Source organism: Lagopus leucura, unplaced genomic scaffold (assembly GCF_019238085.1).
Source record: "Lagopus leucura isolate 7727_CA_CO unplaced genomic scaffold, USGS_WTPT01 Super-Scaffold_100043, whole genome shotgun sequence".
NCBI classification, from domain to species: Eukaryota; Metazoa; Chordata; class Aves; order Galliformes; family Phasianidae; genus Lagopus; species Lagopus leucura.
Genome location: NW_024962290.1, coordinates 2,633,447 through 2,652,992, shown reverse-complemented (window position 1 = coordinate 2,652,992; position 19,546 = coordinate 2,633,447). Strand labels below are relative to the sequence as shown.

At 49.7% G+C, this 19,546-nt stretch overlaps 1 protein-coding gene across 1 annotated transcript in view; it reads left to right on the top strand.

Annotated features, from left to right (window-relative positions):
- Positions 1-19,221, top strand: part of LOC122186968 — a 53,042-nt gene extending 33,821 nt beyond the window's left edge. The window contains 39 exon segments of the mRNA XM_042884042.1: positions 611-793; positions 872-1,051; positions 1,164-1,349; positions 2,194-2,376; positions 2,455-2,634; positions 2,751-2,933; positions 3,185-3,406; positions 3,717-3,802; positions 4,122-4,255; positions 4,559-4,644; positions 5,073-5,267; positions 5,689-5,871; positions 5,958-6,149; positions 6,317-6,416; positions 6,594-6,679; positions 7,229-7,423; positions 7,553-7,735; positions 8,473-8,655; positions 8,858-9,040; positions 9,184-9,363; positions 9,753-9,944; positions 10,124-10,223; positions 10,414-10,505; positions 10,689-10,883; positions 11,369-11,548; positions 11,868-12,050; positions 12,143-12,334; positions 12,588-12,687; positions 12,955-13,040; positions 13,780-13,959; positions 14,560-14,739; positions 14,943-15,213; positions 15,483-15,829; positions 16,132-16,314; positions 17,580-17,759; positions 18,202-18,231; positions 18,385-18,460; positions 18,714-18,798; positions 19,096-19,221. Coding sequence (XP_042739976.1) covers positions 611-793; positions 872-1,051; positions 1,164-1,349; positions 2,194-2,376; positions 2,455-2,634; positions 2,751-2,933; positions 3,185-3,406; positions 3,717-3,802; positions 4,122-4,255; positions 4,559-4,644; positions 5,073-5,267; positions 5,689-5,871; positions 5,958-6,149; positions 6,317-6,416; positions 6,594-6,679; positions 7,229-7,423; positions 7,553-7,735; positions 8,473-8,655; positions 8,858-9,040; positions 9,184-9,363; positions 9,753-9,944; positions 10,124-10,223; positions 10,414-10,505; positions 10,689-10,883; positions 11,369-11,548; positions 11,868-12,050; positions 12,143-12,334; positions 12,588-12,687; positions 12,955-13,040; positions 13,780-13,959; positions 14,560-14,739; positions 14,943-15,213; positions 15,483-15,829; positions 16,132-16,314; positions 17,580-17,759; positions 18,202-18,231; positions 18,385-18,460; positions 18,714-18,798; positions 19,096-19,221 — 6,281 coding nt within the window.
- The last annotated feature ends 325 nt before the right edge of the window (positions 19,222-19,546 follow it).

Below are 19,546 nucleotides of genomic sequence, written 5' to 3'. Positions count from 1 at the left end.
CAGCATGCAAAAAGGGCAAGTGTTGTGTGTGTGTGAGTGGGGCTGCTGCAGGGCAGAGCTCCCTCCGTGTCCTCTCATATTGCTGAGAAAGCAAAGCCAGGATGTCCCTGCTGCTCTTCCCGAAGCGGGAGGGAGGGAAGCAGCTCTGGAAAGACGGGCTGGGAATGGGGAATGGAGTTGGCAGCAGCCAGGACTCTCAGGGGATGTGGAGAAGCTAACGCTGGTGCTGTGCTGCTGTGCAACCAAAGGCTGCAGCCAGGGGGGGTTGCACCATCTGCCTCCCTGGGGGGATTTCTGGACTTCTGCTTATGGCCACACATGGGATGTTTCCATCTTCCTCCCGGAATGGGAAGTAATCAGAGTTTCCCACTTGTGCTGCTTCTCTGCTCACGAGTGTGCTCTGCCCGAGCTGTGATGTGCTGTTTCCCTATTGACAGAGGGGAAGGAGTGCCTCTGTTAGGAGTGATTTCCCCCAGATGCAATGCGATTGTGATCTCGTGCTGTTCTAATTTAACAAAACACAGACTGAGCAGCAGTCAGGCTGTCATCCTGACCATCAACCCTGTGTACAAAATAGTGACTCCCAGTGCAATTTCATCTCCCCCTGCAGAGGTGATGTGTCCTCAGGCCCCGAACATTGCCAATGGGCGGCACAGCGGCCAATCCACGAACAAATTTCTCCCAGGAGCAATTGTGTACTACAGCTGCAAGGATGGCTTCGAGCTGCTGGGGAACGTCTCCATCAGCTGCTCAGAAGTCGGGCGCTGGAGCCGGCCCCTGCCCCGCTGCCAAGGTGGGTGGAGGCCGCCCTGTGGGCTCTGTAGCTGCAGGATGTGGCCCTGCACTGACAACCATATCTGTGTTCCCACAGCCATCGGCTGCCAGAGTCCCACAGTGCACAACGGGAAGGTGCAGGCATTGAAGGACACCTTTGAGGCTGGGGAGACGCTGCGGTTTGACTGCGATGCTGGGTATGCTGCAGAGGGCGGCCATTGGGCTCGGTGCCAGCCTGGGGGGAACTGGGACCCACCGGTGCTCAGCTGTGAGCGGGGTGAGTGTGTGCAGGGCGCAGGAGGACCCGGCAGGGTTGCTACACATCCCCATGTCCATCACAGCCACTCATCCCCGTCGTGTTCCTCTCTCATTCCATCTCCTCTTTGCAGTTCAGCCGTGCCCCATGCCTCCAAAGATCAGCAATGGAGATCATGACGGCCATGGCAGAGCAGAGTTCACCATGGGGATGTACGTGACGTACACTTGTAATGTCGGCTACTACTTGGCTGGGAACGTTGAACGTGTCTTTTGCAAAGCATCAGGGAAATGGAGCCAGCCCAGCCCACACTGTGAAGGTACACATGTGTGAAGGTCACCCTGTCTGCACGCTGTCACCTCGCTCTGTGGCCAGCATGGCACGACACAGCTCCTGGCCATGGCACTGAGCCCTTCAGAAAGGGATTCAATTCTCCTGAAGTTAAGTATTCAGTTTTATTACATGCAGAGGATGAGCTTATACCCATGAACCCTGAGCTAAGTGTTTCTGAAGCTACAGGTTCTGTACCTCTAGCATTGCCTGTAGCAGCACGGCTCCATCCTGCCCAGTGCTGGGCAGTGCAGTTGGGGCTCAGCCATGTGGAGTGCTCCAGGCACAGCCCAGCAGGGAACGCTGCTTCCTCCAGTTAGAGCAGAGTTTTCTGTACTAATTCTCTAAGTAATTAATGATATGACGAAGCATTTTAGTGCCATTGTTTCTGAATGAAAGTAGGCCTTAAACTCAGAATATTTCTATGAAAATTCAAAGCTAAAAATGGTCATTCATAGTGCCAACGTGAGCCTAAGCCATGCTATATTTGCAGTCTTCATTTCTGGACTAAGACCTGTGTTACTGAACCCAGTGCCTGGCCATGATGCTGAGAGCCACCAGGCCAGACTGAGATAACACACTGGGTCTGCAGAGGCAGATTCAGGATGAGGCTGATTGGGCTTCATTAAATCAGCTCAAATTTCCTTGTTCTGAAAGGAAAGCCTGGGCAGCTGCAGTGGGCAGGAGGGACACAGAGATGTGCAGGACATGGGGTACCAAATCTCTGCCCCACCTTCACCTTTTCCATGCTGACTGCTGAGCTGCTTTGAGCTGCACATCCCCACAGCACCGCTTGTCCCACGTCCCTCACGGCTTTTCCAATTCCCCTGCAGAAGTGACGTGTCCTCAGCCCCCGAACATCGCCAATGGGCGGCACAGCAGCCTCTCCTCTGCCAGGTTCCCACACGGCACCGTTGTGTACTACAGCTGCAAGGATGGCTTTGAGCTGCTGGGGAACGTCTCCATCAGCTGCTCAGAAGTCGGGCGCTGGAGCCGGCCCCTGCCCCGCTGCCAAGGTGGGTGGAGGCCGCCCTGTGGGCTCTGTAGCCGCAGGATGTGGCCCTGCACTGACAACCATATCTGTGTTCCCACAGCCATCGGCTGCCAGAGTCCCACAGTGCACAACGGGAAGGTGCAGGCATTGAAGGACACCTTTGAGGCTGGGGAGACGCTGCGGTTTGACTGCGATGCTGGGTATGCTGCAGAGGGCGGCCATTGGGCTCGGTGCCAGCCTGGGGGGAACTGGGACCCACCGGTGCTCAGCTGTGAGCAGGGTGAGTGTGTGCAGGGCGCAGGAGGACCCGGCAGGATTGCTACACATCCCCATGTCCATCACAGCCACCCGTCCCTCTGCACACTCTTCTCTCATCTCCCTGTCTCCTCTTTGCAGTTCGCCCTTGCCCCATGCCTCCAAAGATCAGCAATGGAGATCACAACCGGCACGGTGAAGGCTTTTTCACCACGGGAATGTCTGTGTCGTACACCTGTGATCCCAGCTTCTACCTGGTTGGGAATGCACATGTGGTTTGCAGAGCATCAGGGACCTGGAGCCAGCCCAGCCCACGCTGTGAAGGTGCATCCGTGCTCACTGTGGGCAGACCTCCCCCCCACAGCCCTCAGGTCCTTAGAATTAATCCCACGTGAAGTGCTGCATGGTGGAAATTAATTTCAAACCCTTCTGTTATCAAAGCAGGGCTAGGGATGTTCGGAGACAACGCCGTGTAGATTTTTGCTGTTGCACTATTAGCAGCCCGTGGGTTTGGGGTTTTTATTTGCTTATTTTTACTCCTTTTGCTCATCATTTCTTCACACCTTCTCTTCCAGCAACCGTCTGCTTAAAGCCAGATATACAGGATGGGTGGGTAGTTGATGATCATGGACTCATCTATGCACCGGGGCAAATGGTGACGTTTCAGTGCCAGGAAGGCTACAGCTTGCGGGGCAGTGCCCAAGCCCTGTGCCAGAAGAACGGCAGCTGGGACCCCCCAGCGCCCCTCTGTGATCCACTCCACAGCTCCGTGCTGCCCAGAAGGGCTGAGAGCTCAGGTAATGATTCCGGAGCTGCCTGGGGTGGGTGGTTGCTTGTTAGCCCCTAACCCAGCTGTTAAATAAAGCGTTAAATCCTGTAAGAAAGCAGAAGATTTAGTTATCTGTTGGGAACAGGAGCCTGAAATCTGGAATCCTTTGGGAAAAAAAAGATGATTCTGTGGTTCTGTGTTTGCTTAGTAGTGACTACATCAGGCCAAATAACCAAATGTTCAAGGCAAAATAAACATCCTTCCTGGTAACGGTGTTCTCTCTCTGCTTTCACCCAGTGCTCCTGTCCTGCCTAACTCTGCCTGTTTTCTCTTGGTAGGTGGCTGTGGGCTTCCCACCAGGCTGACCTTTGCTGAGCTCAATGAGGAGCACAGAAATGAGATTGATTTCTCTGTTGGGAAGACTGTGGGATACACTTGTCGGCCCGGATTTGCTAAGCACCCAGGAATGTCACCCACTATTACATGCCTGCAGAGCGGAGTGTGGTCAGAAGCACTCGAGTTCTGTAAAAGTGAATAGCTCCTTGATTTGGTGGTGTTGTTCCAGAAAGAAATAGGTGCTGGGTTCTGTCCATGCTGCAAAAACCTTAACGTGATCCTGGTGTTCCAATCCTATGTGACTAGTAAAGCCATGTAAACTTATGTTACTTGAAACCCATTTTGGGGGTAATTGGAAATGTGGGAGGATTACTGGAATAGCAGTTGCATCTCTTGGGCTGTCATAGGGAGAAGCCTACAGGGAGATTCTCTCTCCTCCAGGGAAACAATGCAATCACCCCGGGGAACCCGAGAATGGCCGGATTACAGCCCTGGCAGACCTCTTCTTTGGGTCAATAGTGGTCTACAGCTGTGAAGAAGGGTAAGTGCAGAGTTCAGGTCTGCTCCTTAAAAGGTCAAGGCCAGATGTGTTAGGTAAGCCTCCCTCTTTTCCTCCTTTTCATCCATTCATTCTCAATGCATAAAGAAGCCCAGGCATAGAGCTCTGTACCTATATGAGCACATGGGGTTTTCCCAATCTTTTGCTGTGAAAAAAGGTAGACAGGTGCTGAGCTCAGAGGGGAATTTCTCCCGCAGTGCCAGGGCTCCACTTGCTGAACCCACTGCAGGGGGTGACAACTCAAAGCAAAGTGATTGGAGTGAATGTGAGCCCTTCTACCTCCAGGCACAGGCTGATCGGGAAGTCCAGCCGGCGATGTGAGATCCATGGGGGACGCGTTGCATGGTCCGGTGACATTCCCACCTGCCAGCGTGAGTAGATCCCAGCTCGGGGTCTGCATGGTGCTGGGATTTGTGTCCCAGCAGCAGCTCCCAAATCTCTCAGTCAGAGCTATCCCTGCTCCACGGGCATGGAAATATCAGAAGGGTTTGATGTCATAAAGAAATATTCTGGGAAGAAGTATAAAATCTCAGAGAGAAATGGATTATTGAAAGTGAGGAGTCACGGGCAGTGATTTCTCAGCAGTGCTGGTATAGATTTTGCACAGAAGACTTGAGGTTGTTGGGTGGTTATTTTACTTCTTGAACAGTAGAAAGGATACAGCACGTAGAAGCTTCCTCCACAAGAGGAATTTCAGTCGTTTTACCTGTAGACCAAGTGTGTACGCCCCCCAGACTGTGGGGTTTTGAGTACTTCAGTGCTGTGTTGAATGCAGAAGGTTTGCTGTGCCCCATTGCAGGTATCCCCTGTGAGCCCCCCCCCAACATTCCCCATGGGAAGCACACAGGGCGGCTGCTGGATGAGTTCCACTACGGCACCTCGGTCACCTACAGCTGCGAGCCCGGTTACCCAATGCATGGGAATGCTTCCATCTTCTGCACCACCCAAGATGGGAAAAACGGGGTGTGGAGTGGACCCCCCCCACTGTGTGGAGGTAGGGCTCAGAGGGAGCAGGTGGGAGTGCTTGAGTGCAGCAGCCCAACCATTTTCTGTTTGGAAAGGCGAGGAGACCTCCAGATGGTTGCATGTGTTGTCTGGGTGCCTGCTGAGGCAGTGTTTGCTGCTTTGGCGTGGGAATTGTTGCTTCGGAGTGGGGTTTGTTGCTTTGGTGCAGGATTTGCTGCTTTGGGCAAGAATTGCTGCCTTGGGGAAGGTGCAGGCAGGATGCTGTAGAAGCACACACCATCTGCAGCACTCCCAGCCTCACCTTCCAGCTGGGGTCTCCCCTGCACTGTCAGGCAGTGCACCATCAATAGGAAGATTACCTTCAGGCTTGCAACTTGAAAGTGATCGCAGATGCAAGTGCTTTGCAGTGCACAGCTGTGCAAGCTCTGAGGACATCTCTTCCCTTCCAGAAGCAGGGTGCTCTGCCCCACAGATCCAGAATGGGAGGATAGTGCCAGCTCCTCGGAGCACCTACACACACAAGGACAATGTCACCTTCGAGTGCGAGCCAGGCTACGTCATCCGTGGCCCCAGAGTGGTGCAGTGTCAGCAGAACAACACCTGGCAGCCCCCGGTGCCCATCTGCGAGCAGGGCAAGTGGCCGGCCAGCACTGCGGGTGCCATCCTCCCCCAGTGTCCCCTGACCCTTTGATAAGTTGTTGGCTTGTGTCCCCGACAGCTGGCTGCAGGGCACCCCCCAGGTTGGTGTTTGCTGAGCTGAAGGAGCCCTACAGGAACCAGACTGCCTTTCCTGTGGGTGGGACTGTGGAGTACATGTGCCAGCCCGGCTATGCCTGGCACGTGGGGATGTCACCGACCATCACGTGCCTTGGGAATCAGAGCTGGTCTGTGGCACTGGAGTTCTGCAAAAGTACGTCCTGCATGTGCCATTGGGAAATTCATACTTCTGGAGTGCAAAGCCTTCTGGTTTTGTGGGTTTGTTCCTTTGGGGCAGCACGCTGTCTGTTTGAGCGTCCCCAGGGGATTTGGTGCTCAATGCTGATGTGCAGTGCTAACAGCAGCTGTGTCCTCTCGCAGGGAAGCAATGTGCAAACCCTGATGACCCACAGAATGGCAGAGCCATGGTCCTGACTGATCTCCTCCTTGGGTCCAAAGTGAATTACACGTGTGACGAGGGGTGAGTTTGTGGCCAGCTGAGCTCAGCTGTCATTTGAGAGTAACGCAGAAATTAAGTGGCAAAATGACTTTACGTGGAGGAACCTCATAAAGTCAGAAGTCTTGGCTGCTATTAATAAGGCTTGTGAAGAAGTCTGGAGTCTCTTCATGTCATTACTGGTGCTTCTGTGTGATGCAGATACAAGCTGGTCGGGCGTTCGCAGAGGACATGCGAGGTGTCTGGCACACGCGTTGCATGGAGCGGGGATGCTCCCACCTGCCATCGTAAGTGGGATGGGAGGGGGCCCTTGGAGATTGCTTCCTTGGGGTGTACAGAGGAAGGGGAGAATCTTTCAAGGCAAAGGTGCCATTACAAAAGATTTCTTGGGTCACTCTATCTGTGAAATATTTCATGTTTCTTATTTCTTATGCTTTGTTTCGTTTTGGATATTTCTGAAATTGTTTTCAAAGGCCTTTTATCTTGGTCCAAACTGGGAACGCTGTTCATGTTTTAAACTTCCTGTTCCTTTAGCAAGAATTCCTCACTGCTCGTGAGTAGAAATGTTTGGTCAGGTTCTCTCTGTGTGAGTCACAGCGGTTATGGAGAGGGCAATAAGAACTGTGCCCCCACCTTTAGCAGGATAGCGAGGAAATGACTGACCCAAGGTACAAGTTTGCCTTCCCACACATCATCTCAGGATAATTTGGGTTATTTTGCTCAAAGAGCTGAATTGCTGGGATGAGTTCACCTTCATCCATTCCTTCCTGGAAATGAAGGGTCCCAGACCCCAGTACTGCAGCAACAGTGCTAAAACCTCACTTGTGTATTCCCAGGTATTGTCTGTGACCCACCCCCAGACATCCCACATGGGACTCACAGTGGGGGATCGATGGATGCCTTCCCCTACGCGGCCGTGGTCACCTACACGTGTGAGCCAGGCCGTGTTTTGGCTGGGACAGCCTCCATCTTCTGCACCACGGTGGATGGGGAGCGTGGTGCATGGAGCGGGCTGCCGCCGCGCTGCGGAGGTGAGTGCTGCAAGGATGGTGGGAGGCAGATATTTATTAATGGGGTTCATTGTCTTCCTCCTTCGGTTTCTGAAGGTTGAGTTATTTTCTTTTACATATTAAATAATATTCTCTCCCTCCCTTCTGCAGATATGCAGTGTCCTCCCCCTCCAAGCATCGCCAATGGGAAGCACAGCAGCCAGCCCTCAGACACGTTCCTGCCTGGTGTGGCCGTTCAGTACAGCTGTAAGGATGGCTATTTGCTCACTGGGAATGCATCCATCACCTGCACTGCTGCAGGAACCTGGAGCCAGCCCCGGCCACGCTGTGAAGGTATGTCTGTGTCGGCTGCTTGGCCCCTGGGTCACTTCTTTCCACTTGGCTCTGGGTTTAATCATTACTCACCAAATCCCCACAGAGGAACAGCCAAAGGGGGCCAAAATATGGAGAGTCTCTCGAGCACAATGGGATAATGAGATTTCAGATTTTGGGGGGCAAGAATATGAATCAATATTGTTGACACACCCATGGTGTTGATGGCCAGGCTTGATTGCAGTTACCACCCTGGCTTGGCTTTGTGTCCCAAATATGCCCTATAATCTTCACTTCCAGCAATAGGCTGCAGAAGACCCGAGATTGAGAATGGAAGAGTGACTGGGCCAGAGTCCGTCTATATGCCTGAGGCCATCGCTGTCTTTGAATGCAATTTTGGTTACGCCTTAAAGGGCTCTCATGAGTCTCAGTGCCAGTTTGGGGGCACATGGGATCCTCCTGTTCCCACCTGTGAAAAGAGTAAGTGTAAGCGGGTGGGTGACTTCTGAATCCACCCCAGCAGGTGCAACTACGTCACATTGGAGGTAGAGGGACCCTAAGGGTCCCATTGGGTGGCAGGACAGAAATGGAGGCAGGAGACGGGTGTGGGCTGGGCGGAATCATATCCAAACTTTGGCACCTTTAGATACCTGGGAACAGCTAACGGGGAAGAAAGAAATAGCAATGCAGCCTCATCACACAGGGTGTAGACCTGGGATGTAGACCTTCACCACGTTTGATTTTTCCCCTTCCTGTAGTGCTGCAGTGTCCTTCCCCTCCAAATATCACACACGGTCAGTACAGCAGTGAGGATGTGAAAATGTTTGTCCCCGGAACCTCTGTGAGGTACAGATGTGACCCTGGGTACGTCCTCACGGGGAAAACAGCAGTGACTTGTTTGACATCTGGAATGTGGAGCATCCCTTACCCGCGGTGCGAAGGTGAGCGGAAAGGCTCTGGCCCACGGGCTGCATGCACAGAGGAGCATGGGGGAGAGGGTGGGCAGGGATTTAAAGGATTTCAAGTCCGTGCACTCCTTTTCATGTGGATGCTCACTGAATTTTGACCTCATAAAAACACAGGGGGAAGCCTGGCTCTGGCAGCCACTTCCCCAGCTCAGGCTTTGCTGCTCTTTGCTCCCAGTGGTCACCTGCATGAGCCCTAGCATTAAGCACGGAGAAGTGGCTGAAGGGCAGCAAGCTGTCTACCGGCCCGGGACCATCATCACCATCCGGTGCCACCCAGGCTACGTGCTGCGGGGCAGCCAGGAGCCCAAGTGCCATTCTGATGGCCGCTGGGTCCCCTTTATCCCCAGCTGCGAGCCAGGTGAGAATGGGCACAGCTGCTGCTGGCTCTGCGGGAAGACAGGAACTGGGCAGCCCTGTATGGGGACAAGGACACACAGGGATCCGTTGCTTTTGCATCATGCAAAATCACTCCAATTTCATTCTCTCCTCACACCCTGCTAGCGCTGCCTTGCCCTCCACCACCCACCATTGCCCATGGCATACACGATGCCGAGCTCGGGACCAACTTCACCAGTGGAATGTCTGTGAACTACAGCTGCCAGCCCGGCTTCTCCCTGCTTGGGGACCCCTCTGTCCAGTGCCTGGAAGGGAGCTGGAGCCTCCCGTACCCACGCTGTGCAGGTGAGGGGTAGGCACAGTACAGCATGGCATGGCATGCACCCCCAAGCTACGCTGTGGAAATTTTGGGGATGAACTTCAATTCCAGCACAACGCTCTCTCGTATCTGAGCCTGCAGATTCCTGCACCCTAAGGCCAACAGCCAGTCCCCAAGGATGTGTGGAGGAGTGTGCAAGTATAAAACTGGCTAAATTAAGGGTTTTTAAAGACCACATAAATTTCATGCATGCATCCTTCCACACTAAGAGTTATTCATGTAGATAAATGTCAGAACACAGGATAGAAGAGATGCTACCACCCCCAGGTTTTGTAGTCGAATCTACCAGTGCTCTTGCTTCTCAGCTGCGTTTCACTACCAGCCTAATTCCTCACGTGCTTTTTTTTTCCTGCAGTTGGATGTGGGACACCAACACTGTTACAGTTTGCTGAGCTAAACAAGGAGTATAAGAATTGGACTGAGTTTCCAGTTGGGACCACAGTGAAATACACCTGCCAGCCAGGATACGCCAGACATTCACAGATACCACCCACTATTACATGCCTTGAAAATCAGACGTGGTCTGAAGCTAAGAAGTTTTGCAGACGTAAGTTTTACAGATGCTTCTTTGTCATTTAAATCACAGTGTGACAAAGGAAGCCCTATAGCTTGGTGGATTTTTTTTTTGGTTCTCTACCCTGGGGATTTGGTCAGATCCTTAGAATTCCAATGCCACTTTTCCTTTCATGCTGAGTTAAGCTGAAAAACACCTCTTGTTCTGTCCAGGGAGAAGGTGTGATCATCCAGGAGAACCAGAAAATGGCAGAGTTATTGTTACAACAGATCTCCTCTTTGGATCAACTGTGAATTACACTTGCGATGAAGGGTGAGTCCTGGTCAAACTGTGCTGCTGCGCCCACTGAGGAGACCCAGGGCCAAGTGAGCTCAGATCCGTACCTTCAAAATGGTTAAAATGGCAGTATGTGGTGGCAAGCAGGGAGGTAATTGGTGGCTGTGGGAGATGCAACCTCCAAAGAGAGTCCCACCATAACAGGAGCGCTGTTGTTTAACCCCAGGTACAGGCTAGTTGGAGCTTCTCAGCGACACTGCGTGATTTCAGGCTCCGGGATGCGAGTGACGTGGACTGGGGTCGTTCCTGTCTGCCAGAGTAAGTGCACATGGTGGGAGCTGAGCACAGCACAAGGAGATTCAGAGCAGTGCTTTACTTGGGACAGCATGACCACAGGGATGGGTTCACCCACATTCATCCCTTCCTGGAAGTGAACGATCCTGCAGTCCCCAGCACTGCAGCAGCAATGATACTAAAACCCCACATGTGCATCCCACACAGGTATCGTTTGTGACCCACCTCCCGACATCCAGCATGGAACACACAGCGGGCATTTGATGGATGCCTTTCCCTATGCAGCTGTGGTCACATACATGTGTGAGCCTGGCCACGTGCTGGCTGGGACAGCCACCATCTTTTGCACCACAGTGGATGGGGAGCGCGGTGCCTGGAGCGGACCAGCACCACACTGTGGAGGTACAGCTTCATGGAGTCATAGAATGGCTTGAGTTGGAAAGGACCTCAAAGATCATCTAGTTCCAACCCCTCTGTTACGAGCAGGGTTGGAATCCTGCATGGATTCTTTCATTTTTCCATACTTCTTTTTTTTTTTTTTTTGTACGGATGGACGGCTTTGCCCTCTTTCCCCAGATGTGCAGTGCTCTCAGCCCCCAGGCATTGCCAATGGGAGCCACAGAGGCCAAGGCATGGCAGTGTTTGTCTGTTGTCCATGCCTGTGATCCTGGCTATGTGCTCCTTAGAGCAGTGCTGAATTGTGCTGCTGCTGGAGTGTGGAGTGACCCTGCCCCTCGGTGTGAAGGTGTCTTTGTCATTGTGGATATGCCATTGGACACAAAGGGATTACAGGAGATGTTGAATTTGCAGCGACTGAGTTCTCTAATAGTAATTGGGAACAGTAAACAGAAAAAAAAAACCAAACCAAACACCTTCCTTCCCTGCAGGGCAGCTGTGTCCTTTCCCACCAGTGATTGACCATGGCCAGCATGATGGCATGGACGTGGAGTTTATCCCTGGAATGTCTGTAAATTACAGCTGTGACCCTGGCTATTCTCTTACTGGAACAGCAGCTCTGTACTGCACTGGCAATGCAAGCTGGAGCAGCCCTCAGCCCCGCTGTGAAGGTGAGCTGTCTATGCCATCAGCTCTACAAAAGGGAGGACACCGTGGTGTTTCAGCAAGAACCAAGGGCAGAGGGCTGCAGCAGCCTTTGTCAGGAATAGAAGAGCAAATGGGTCAGGATTAAAATCTCCAGAGCCCTTCATTCCCTGCATAGCTGCTACTGGAGCCAGCAAACTGCCACTGCACAGAGCCTGGGCTGCACATCAGCTTGCTTCCAGCACACACTGGATGCTGTACTCACTTTGGTGGCACTGTGCATGCATCCTTCCTGCACATTATCCCATTTGTGCTCTTTTTCAGACCCTTTCCTTTTCTTATTAGTGTTACAGTGTCCTTCGCCTCCAAATATTGACGGAGGCAATCACGACAGCCAGGATGTGGAAGTTTTCCTTCCTGGAATGGCTGTGAACTACAGCTGTGATCCTGGCTACAGCCTGCTGGGGGAGGCATCCATTTACTGCACCGAGTCTGGAAACTGGAGCCTGCCCGCTCCTCAGTGTGAAGGTAAAGTGGAGGGGCAACGGCTGGAGCCAGGCTGCTTGGGAACCTGTGGAGATGCTGATGGACAAAATCTCTCTGTGTTCTCCTCCCGGCAGGTAGCTGCGGTGTTCCTCCAATACTCAGCTATGCTGAGCTGGCCAAGGAGCACCAGAACACGACAGCCTTTCCTGTTGGGAGCACGGTGCGCTACGCCTGCCGCCCGGGATTCATGAGACACCCCACAGTGCAGCCAGTTCTGACGTGCCTCAAAAACCACACGTGGTCTGATGTGCGAGCGTTCTGCAAAAGTGAATAGCTCCATCCGTTTGGTGCCGGTTTTGGAAATGCGTCTAAATTTAAACACATGGGTTTCTAAAGGAATTCTTTGGTACAAAAAATGCTTCTTACATGGCTTCACTAGTCACATAGTTTGGACAGCTGTTGGTCTTTTATAAAAATTTTTGCTGGTGTTTGTATGTGGACAGATCCTTCAGATGTTTTCTCGTAGCACATTGTAAAACTGCAAGAGAAGAGTTTAAACTTAGCCTTGTTCTTTCCCAGGGAAAGAATGCAATTATCCTGAAGCACCACAGAATGGCAGAGTTGTTGTTCTGACAGATCTCCTGTTCAGGTCCATCGTGAACTACACATGTGAAGAAGGGTGAGTCCCACGCTGCCTCTGCTGATCCATTTACTGAGCTTGTGTTGGGCAATGTAAAGCGAGGGGGCACAGCACACTGCTCAGCTCATGCCAGTAAGCCAGGATTGGTACTTTTGGCCCAGGAAGGAGGAACCTGGTTCTTTTCATCCCCACATATCCCACCAAGAGAATTATCCAGAAGCAAGAGAGTGTTCTTGAAGCTCTGGGGTAGTGCAAAGCGCCTTGCACGCCTTGCTATCAGCTGCTATTGCTTCTGTGTAACTGCAGGTACCGGCTGGTTGGTCAGTCCCTGCGGCGCTGTGAGCTTTCTGGAGCAGATATTGCATGGAGTGGTGATCCTCCCACTTGTCAGAGTAAGTAGGTCGCAACTAAATCTGGTCTAGAATTGCCATATTAAGTCCTGAAAATCAAAAAGTGGCATTTCCTTAAAATAAATAGAGCGTTGGTGAATAAGACTTTCAAAGAGTATTCCTCTGAGGTTGTTTTGTTTTGCATGCTTGTTTGGTTTCTTCTACAAATTTTCCAGTTGCCAGCTTTTGATCTTTCAGAATTATGTGGAAGGAGGAGTTGTCAGATGCCTGCCAGGATTTGTTCCTTTTGTTTCACAACCACAATAGACAAAGGAAGAAATGTCTCTCGCATGAGCAGAGCTGGGCTGAGATCTTCCACTGCACTGTTATCCAAGCCACAAGACTCTCTTGCAAGGGTTGGTCATGGCAATTAAGATGTGGTTATTCCTTCAGATGGAACTGCCTTGGAAACCATGAGCTCGGTGCAGTAAAACAGTTGTGAGAATGCCTAACAAAACTTGATTTCTACAACACTTGACATGTTTACTTGGAATGTATGTGCATTATTTTGTTTATAGGCACAAAATTATGTTTACATATTAAAAACTGTGATAATCCCGTGGTACATGAAGACACTAAAAAGCCCTTCATTCTTGAAATTATTCTTCTGTGAGTCGCTGAGTTCTGCCTGCACAGCTCTGCTGAGAGTCTGCCCTGGAGCAGTGGCCAGGATGGGCTTTATCTGGGCATCAACTACAGCACATGCTTGCTGCCTCTTTAAGATGATGAATTTCTTTTCCAGAGGTGGTTTGTCCAGTGCCACAGATCCAGAATGGGAGAGTATCCATTCCCAAACAGCGCTACAGATACAAGGATACTGTCAGCTTTCAGTGCCACGAAGGGTTCGTGCTGAAAGGGCATCCCACAGCCCAGTGCAAAGCTGACAAAACATGGGATCCTCCCGTGCCCGTCTGTGAGCAGGGTGAGTAACACTGCAAGATACTCCTGGTTGCTGCTGCCTGCTCTCTGAAGCCACATCTGGCTTTCCCTTTCCTGCCTGCTCTGACTGCTGTAAGGAGAAAGCAGAAGGTGTTCCTTTCACCTATGATTCTTTCCTCACACAGGCGCTAAGCCAGGTTGAGGGCAGTGCAGTAAGTGGGATTTGTGCTTTTCTTCCCTGCTTGTTGCAGTCTGTAGTCCACAAGTGCTTCAATTTCTGATAGACAGAAACTCGGTAGCTGTATGGCAGGATGCTGACTATCAGAGAAGAGGGACTTATTTGCTGGAAATATAAAGGAAGGATGATAGGAAAGGAAGGTAAATTTGTGCATTGCGTGTATGCAACCAAATGTGTATTTTCAACTCTTAATGCTGCATCTAGATGCAATTATCATCCTGCTGCTGCAACGAGTCTAGGTAGGTGTTACATGGGAGGCAAGACTTATCAATCCTTAACTGCTCCTCCCACCCGGCCCTTTTTCTTGAGGGGAAGAGGAGTAGTTATCCATTTTACTCCTTTCTTACACAATTGTTTTTCCATAATTTAGCTTCACCTTCTTACCTCTCTCCTCTCCTCTTTCAGTGGTAAAGTGTCCATCTCCCCCAAGCATCATCAATGGGGAACACAGTAGACTCTCAGATGCTTTTGGTGTAGGTGCAATCGTGCATTACCACTGCAAACCTGGCTTCTTTCTCATTGGCAATAAGTCCATCCGCTGCACACCGCATGGGGTCTGGAGCCGTCCCCTACCTCGGTGTGAGGGTATGTTCACACTCTTGTCACTGATTCTCATCTTTCTGAACGTGTTTAGCACGTGCTGATACGTAGCTAAAGAGTTGGTGAAACAAGCTGTTTCTTGAGCAAAATCCACCTAAGGAAAAAATGCATTCTCTGTGGCCAAATGTCCTTATCTGTCCTGCACAAGTTTTCAGGGTAAATAGTTCTTTCTGCCCTCAATTCCACAGCTGGCTGCGTGAGCCCAGGAGTTGGGCATGGACAAGCTATTGGATCAGAATCTCTCTACATGCCTGGAGACATCATCACAATTGAATGCAACTCTGATAATATCTCAGAAGTCCTCCACAAGTCCCAGTGCCAATCTGGGGGCACATGGTTTCCTCCACTCCCTGCCTGTGACCGAGGTGAGTGCATCTCACCCATCCTTACACCTGTCCCTTCTGACCTTGCACTATTTGTAGCACATGGCAGGATGTTTAGGGGGCAAGAGGAATCCTAGTTTTTAAACCTAAAGATCCATCTACCTTAATTTTTCCCAGTCTTATCACTGCAGTATAACTGATGCCTCACTTTCTCAAAATGAACTTAAAACTAAGCTCAGCCTGGTTTTGTCAGATGTAAGGGACCTGTATGGATACTGCTGTAAAACGGTCTTACAAATGTGCAGTTCTCATTATATACACCAGCTAATCACTCTTCTTATCCAATGCATCAGGGAAGATGATGCTGGGCAGCGCTCCTTTGTGTCAGAAGAAATTGGTGTGACATCAAGTCAGATGCTGTAGGGTAATGTGGGTGCATGAGGTTGGGCAGTGGGCTCTGTGCATTAGTGTCAGTGGTGTGGAGGTGGGCACACAGCCATGCGCAGATGCTTGGAGGTTCTCCTCTTGCCTCCAAGAGTGCTTTCTAATCTGTACTTCTCTCTCCTTAGTGCTGCACTGTTCCAAGCCCCCAGATATTCTCCACGGGGGTCACAGTGGCCTGGGAAAAGCAGTTTTCCAACCTGGAACATCTGTGAACTACAGCTGTGAGACTGGCTTCTCCCTCGTTGGGATGGCATCCATTTACTGTACAGAGTCCGGAGCCTGGAGCCATCCTTTTCCTGTCTGCCAAGGTGTGTCTTTGTTGCAGAGAGCTAAGAAGAAAGTTTAATACATAATGTGCCTGAGGGCAAGATTTATATAAGGACTACATCTGAGTCCTTTACTACGAAATGGGTGATGAGAACAAGATAAAGCTTATCCATGTTCACAAAACCTGGTGGAGTTACAGAGCTACAGAATCAACTGTTGAAACTAGATGAAGAAATGGAAAGGGAAAGAGCAAGGCTGCAAGAGTACAGGGCCTTAGCTGTTCTCTGGCTGTCTGTGAGGATTCTTACTTCAACACTGTCATCTGTCTCTCCCTGACTTCCAGTTGTGAAGTGTCTCCACCCTCCAGCTATCACCAATGGGAAGCTCCAAGGCAACACTTCAGACACTTTTTTCTATGGAACATCTGTGTCCTACAGCTGTGATTCTGGCTATTCACTCAGTGGGGATGCTTTCATCTCCTGCACAGCGTCAGGAACCTGGAGCCATCCTCCTCCTCAATGCAAAGGTGTGTGTGTGTGAGATATGTGGGCCAAAATCTAAGCAGCAAAACATTCTGCTGCTGCTAACATTGAATTCCACCCATTTATTTGGCTTGGGAACCACTTCCACATCACAGCTAGTGGTGTCAATTACTAATTGGCCTTTATTTGTATATAACTGGAAGAGTATAAAATCCTGATAAAGAAGTAAGATGGGATCTACTTTATGATACCAGGTAGAAGGATATGAGTACGGTGGAGGAAATTCGGGAAGGCAGTTTTAATTCCCACATGTTCTGCATCTCTGCCTTTGTTGGTATGAATTAGCTGCATATTAACATTTCTCCCTTAAAAGCTTTTTCTCCTTGAGGAGTAGAAACATTCTCTCTTTCCCTTTCCATTCCCTGTTATCACTAGCAGGAAGCAGGAAGTGATTACATCTGATGACTTTTCTCTGATGGATTACCTGTAGTTTACATGTGAGTCTTACTACTCCTTTCATGGGAAGTGTCTCTACTTCTGTGACTTGGCACTTCTGCGTAGCACACGGTCAATTTCAGTCATCAGGCAAATGTGACTCATGGCCCTTTCACGAATGCAGCAGGATTTCTAGTGTGGGTGTTCCCGCATGGAAAACTGGGTGTTCAGCAGAATGAATTCACAGGGCATTTCCTTGGTGGAACTGTACAACATCGGTGACTCAATAGAAATGCACCTGGATAACAATACGAGGAAATAACACACCAAATACTTACATAAATAAGCCAGCAGCTATTTAAAAGAAACAGAGTCACAAAAGAATTCTCCCTGTTATCCAACATTCTCATGTTCTTGTGTTGTCCTTAGAAACTATTATGTGTGGTTGTAAAAATAAATAAGCCATAATATAATGGCCAGACTTTACATGCTGGTGTTACTTACTCTGGTCTCCACTGACAATTTTCTCCTCTAGAATCCTAGAATAGTAAAAGGTGATCAAACAGACCTGATACACCACTCTTCTCAAATGTCTTGCTAGCCCAGCAACGGAAAATCTCTTTCTCTGGCAGTGCTCCTTCCAGGCTACAACTGTTCTCATGGTGGTAACCAGTGGGAAGAAGCTAACTCGTATAAACCCCTACATGGTGGCAGAAGACACAAAGCTCCTTTTGTAGCCACAGAGAAACGAATCACATTTGGGAATTATTCAAAAAGAACTCAAGAACAATGCCTTAAATAACCCACGCTTCTACTTTCCATATCTTACATTCCCTCACACTTAACGTTCCTTCTTTGTTACTTCTAATTTCAGAGATCAGTTGTGTATTCCCAGAAGTTCAAGGTGTTAAGAAAACTGCGTCTGGAAAAACATACAGAATTGGGACTAACATCACTCTTGAATGTGATGATGGGTACACGTTGGAAGGCCTCAGTCAGATTCAGTGCCAGGAGGACTTCAGCTGGGACCCTCCTGTGCCAGCCTGTAAACTCAGTAAGTGAAATATAAATCAAGCAAAGAACAAAGAGAAAAATGCAAGTGCAGAGTTTCATTCTTGTCTGCAAACTGTCTGTACGATGTGCTCCCAAGGCCTCTTAGGTCTGTTTAAAGCTGATTTTACCATGGCAGTAGAAAATAACAAACAAAAATAGCTATTTTTATCAGGTTAGTTCAGACACTATTTTCCACAGTCTTTCTGCAGTTCAGGGCTTCTGTTTTCCTGGTAACGCTATCATTGCTGTTAATTTCCCTTTCAAACATGTAAGTGACTTTCTATTAAATATATATACATATAAATAATGGTACATCTTTTTAAAATTCTGCACTGTCAGCCTAAGCAGTAAAAGCTTTATGAATGAAGTGACTAAAAACCGTTGAGGAACACCGTATTTTATTTTAGAACTGTTTACTGATTATTGCTTATCTCTTCTTTCAGCTTCACCCAGGTCTGGTTCAGTAGGGCTAGGTAAGCAGCTCAGAAGAATTTCTGTGGCCAGATCTTTGGCTTCATAGCCTCAGTGGCACTATTTTCCTCTTCTTCCTCGAAGATATGCTTATTATCTCGTGCCGATGGGTTTTAAAACACACAGTGCAAATAATACGCTCTCTTTCCTCTCAGGAATTGCAGCTGCAGTCGTTCTGCTTCTCCTGGGTGTGACCATCGGCTGGAAAATTATCTCTAAGCAGAAGGAAGGGTGAGACATCCTGTTGGGTATCCATTCACATTTTTCTTTGCCCAGTTATGACTTCTATACAGTCAAAACCCCAGAATGAGGAGGCTAGGTCTTTCAGTTTGGTATTTTGAGCTTTAAGTTGCCATCTGTACTGAGTGCATCAACTTGGAGTCAATTGTGTGGTTGTGTTTTGCTTCACTTCCAAGATTCTTCCTAAGGGGAAATCTGAGCGTTCATTATGGACTGACACAGTTCACTGTGCTTTTTCATGCAGCTTCTACCGCACGTATGAAAACTACAACCACAAAACCTCTCTGGATTAGATGGCAGAACAGAAATGTTCACGTCTTGCATGGCAGGTATGCATTAACACGAAATATCTGCTACAGCTAGGAATGTGAGTTGTCCCACTGTAATCCTTCCAGCTGAAAACTCTTTCCACCCAAACTTCTGGTACAAGACCGTACAACCTCAGCTGTCAACTTATCTTTCGTTCTCCGGCAAAGGCAGCTTTGCAATCATTTCCTCTTTGAAAAACAAAAAAGCATTACCCAAGAGAGCAGGCCCTCCTCCCTTCCTAAGCAATGATATGATAAACACTGGTATGAAAGCTTGAGGAAAGCTAATTTTAACACTGTTAATTGCTTTCTCCCCAGGCTGAGCCCGGTGCTGCCCATAACTGGCATTCGAGGCGTTCCCCCACGTTAGGACTGAACCAAGAAAGCACTTCGACCCAAATCAACCTTCATGCTCCTCCTGCTCCATTCATTAAAGCACTGTAAAGGCCGAATGAAGCTCCTGCTGTACAGAAGCCCATCAGAGGACGTCCCGCACTGCACCTGCTCCTGTCTGCAAACCCTGAGCTGAGGGAGAACCGCAGCGCTGCTGTAATAAAGCCTGAAGGCAGGACGGCAGCTCTGTGTCTCTTTTTGCGCCCACTTCGATAGATCCGCGTTATTACTTTAACAGCGCAACGCGAGCAGCCCGTCTTTCTGAGGAAAGCACAAAAGTCCCCACGCAGCCGTCTGATATTTTATTTGCTTTTTTTTTCAATCAGCCTTTGTTCGCCTGGGCTGCACCACAGACCGGGCTTTGAAGCCGTTCCGT